The sequence below is a fragment of the Colobus angolensis genome, unplaced genomic scaffold, assembly GCF_000951035.1.
Source record: "Colobus angolensis palliatus isolate OR3802 unplaced genomic scaffold, Cang.pa_1.0 Scaffold476, whole genome shotgun sequence".
Taxonomy (NCBI): Eukaryota; Metazoa; Chordata; class Mammalia; order Primates; family Cercopithecidae; genus Colobus; species Colobus angolensis.
The window spans coordinates 617737-618841 of NW_012118221.1; the positions used below are offsets into that span (position 1 = coordinate 617737).

Here is a 1105-nt window from a genome sequence, read left to right on the forward strand (position 1 = left end):
AAAAAAAAAAAAAAAAAAAATCATTAACAGTTTTTAAATCATTTAGGTTGAAAATAGCAGTATTGATCATGTTTGTATAGAGCTTATGTAGTCTGCTGAAACTTTGAAGATTAATTTGAGTCTTTCTCTACACAGAGTGAAAAGAAGATAAAGACAACAGTACTAACAGCTGCACTTCTATTATCGGGAATTCCTGCTGAAGTGATAAATCGATCAATGGATACCTATAGCAAAATGGGCGAAGTCTTCACAGATCTCTGTGTCTACTTTTTCACCTTTATCTTTTGTCATGAACTGCTTGATTATTGGGGCTCTGAAGTACCATGAAGCCTGCAGAACTGAGAAGGAGAAGCTTACAAAAAAAAAAAAATCCTCTTTTATATTGCAGTGTCTCTAAAGGAGGCAAATTGGTTTACACCTTCATGTAATTACTTTAGAGGTAGCAAAACTACTTTATTAGAAATAGAATGGCAGATTCTCTGATTTAAAAGGGCTGAGTTTGTATTATTACTGATATGAAGAACAGAGTACCAATGTCATTAATTGATTTTTCTTGTTTAATCAGAATCCTTATTCTGTACCTTTCCTCTAACTTCTCAGATTTGTAATTCTTCTTTTGGGAGCTGAACTAGTGCTTTTAGGAGAACAGATAAACGTAGTCTCAGCCAGCCCTAGAGACTGCTTGTATTTGTGTCATTCTGTCCTGAGAAATGAAGTCATCTGAAAAATAAAATGAAAGAAACTGAATTCTCTAATGTTAAGTCTGCACATTGTAACTTTTCTTGTTGAGTTCGTATCTTAATTTTTACTCCAGCACAAGTATTTAATCAAAGAAATGATTCATACATGTGAAATTGGAAGGTATTTATAAAATTTTTATTGCTGTATACCAAATTCAGAATTGGAACTTTTTGCTTTTGAGTTTTCCCTTTTTAGAAGTATGTTTTAAGCAAACAAAAACAAAATGGGATGTGAAGAATTGAGGCAAGCAACCCAATAGTATAGATGTCCTGGCTGGGCGCGGTGGCTCAAGCCTGTAATCCCAGCACTTTGGGAGGCCGAGACGGGCGGATCACAAGGTCAGGAGATCGAGACCATCCTGGCT

At 35.2% G+C, this 1105-nt stretch overlaps 1 protein-coding gene across 1 annotated transcript in view; it reads left to right on the forward strand.

The window, feature by feature from the left end:
• The window catches only part of CAMLG (calcium modulating ligand), a 15303-nt gene extending 14542 nt beyond the window's left edge, over positions 1–761 (forward strand). Inside the window, exon 4 of the mRNA XM_011958816.1 lies at positions 136–761. Within this exon, the coding sequence (XP_011814206.1) occupies positions 136–327 (192 nt within the window). The 3' untranslated portion in view covers positions 328–761. The remainder of the gene's footprint in view (positions 1–135) is intronic.
• Positions 762–1105: the final 344 nt, after the last annotated feature.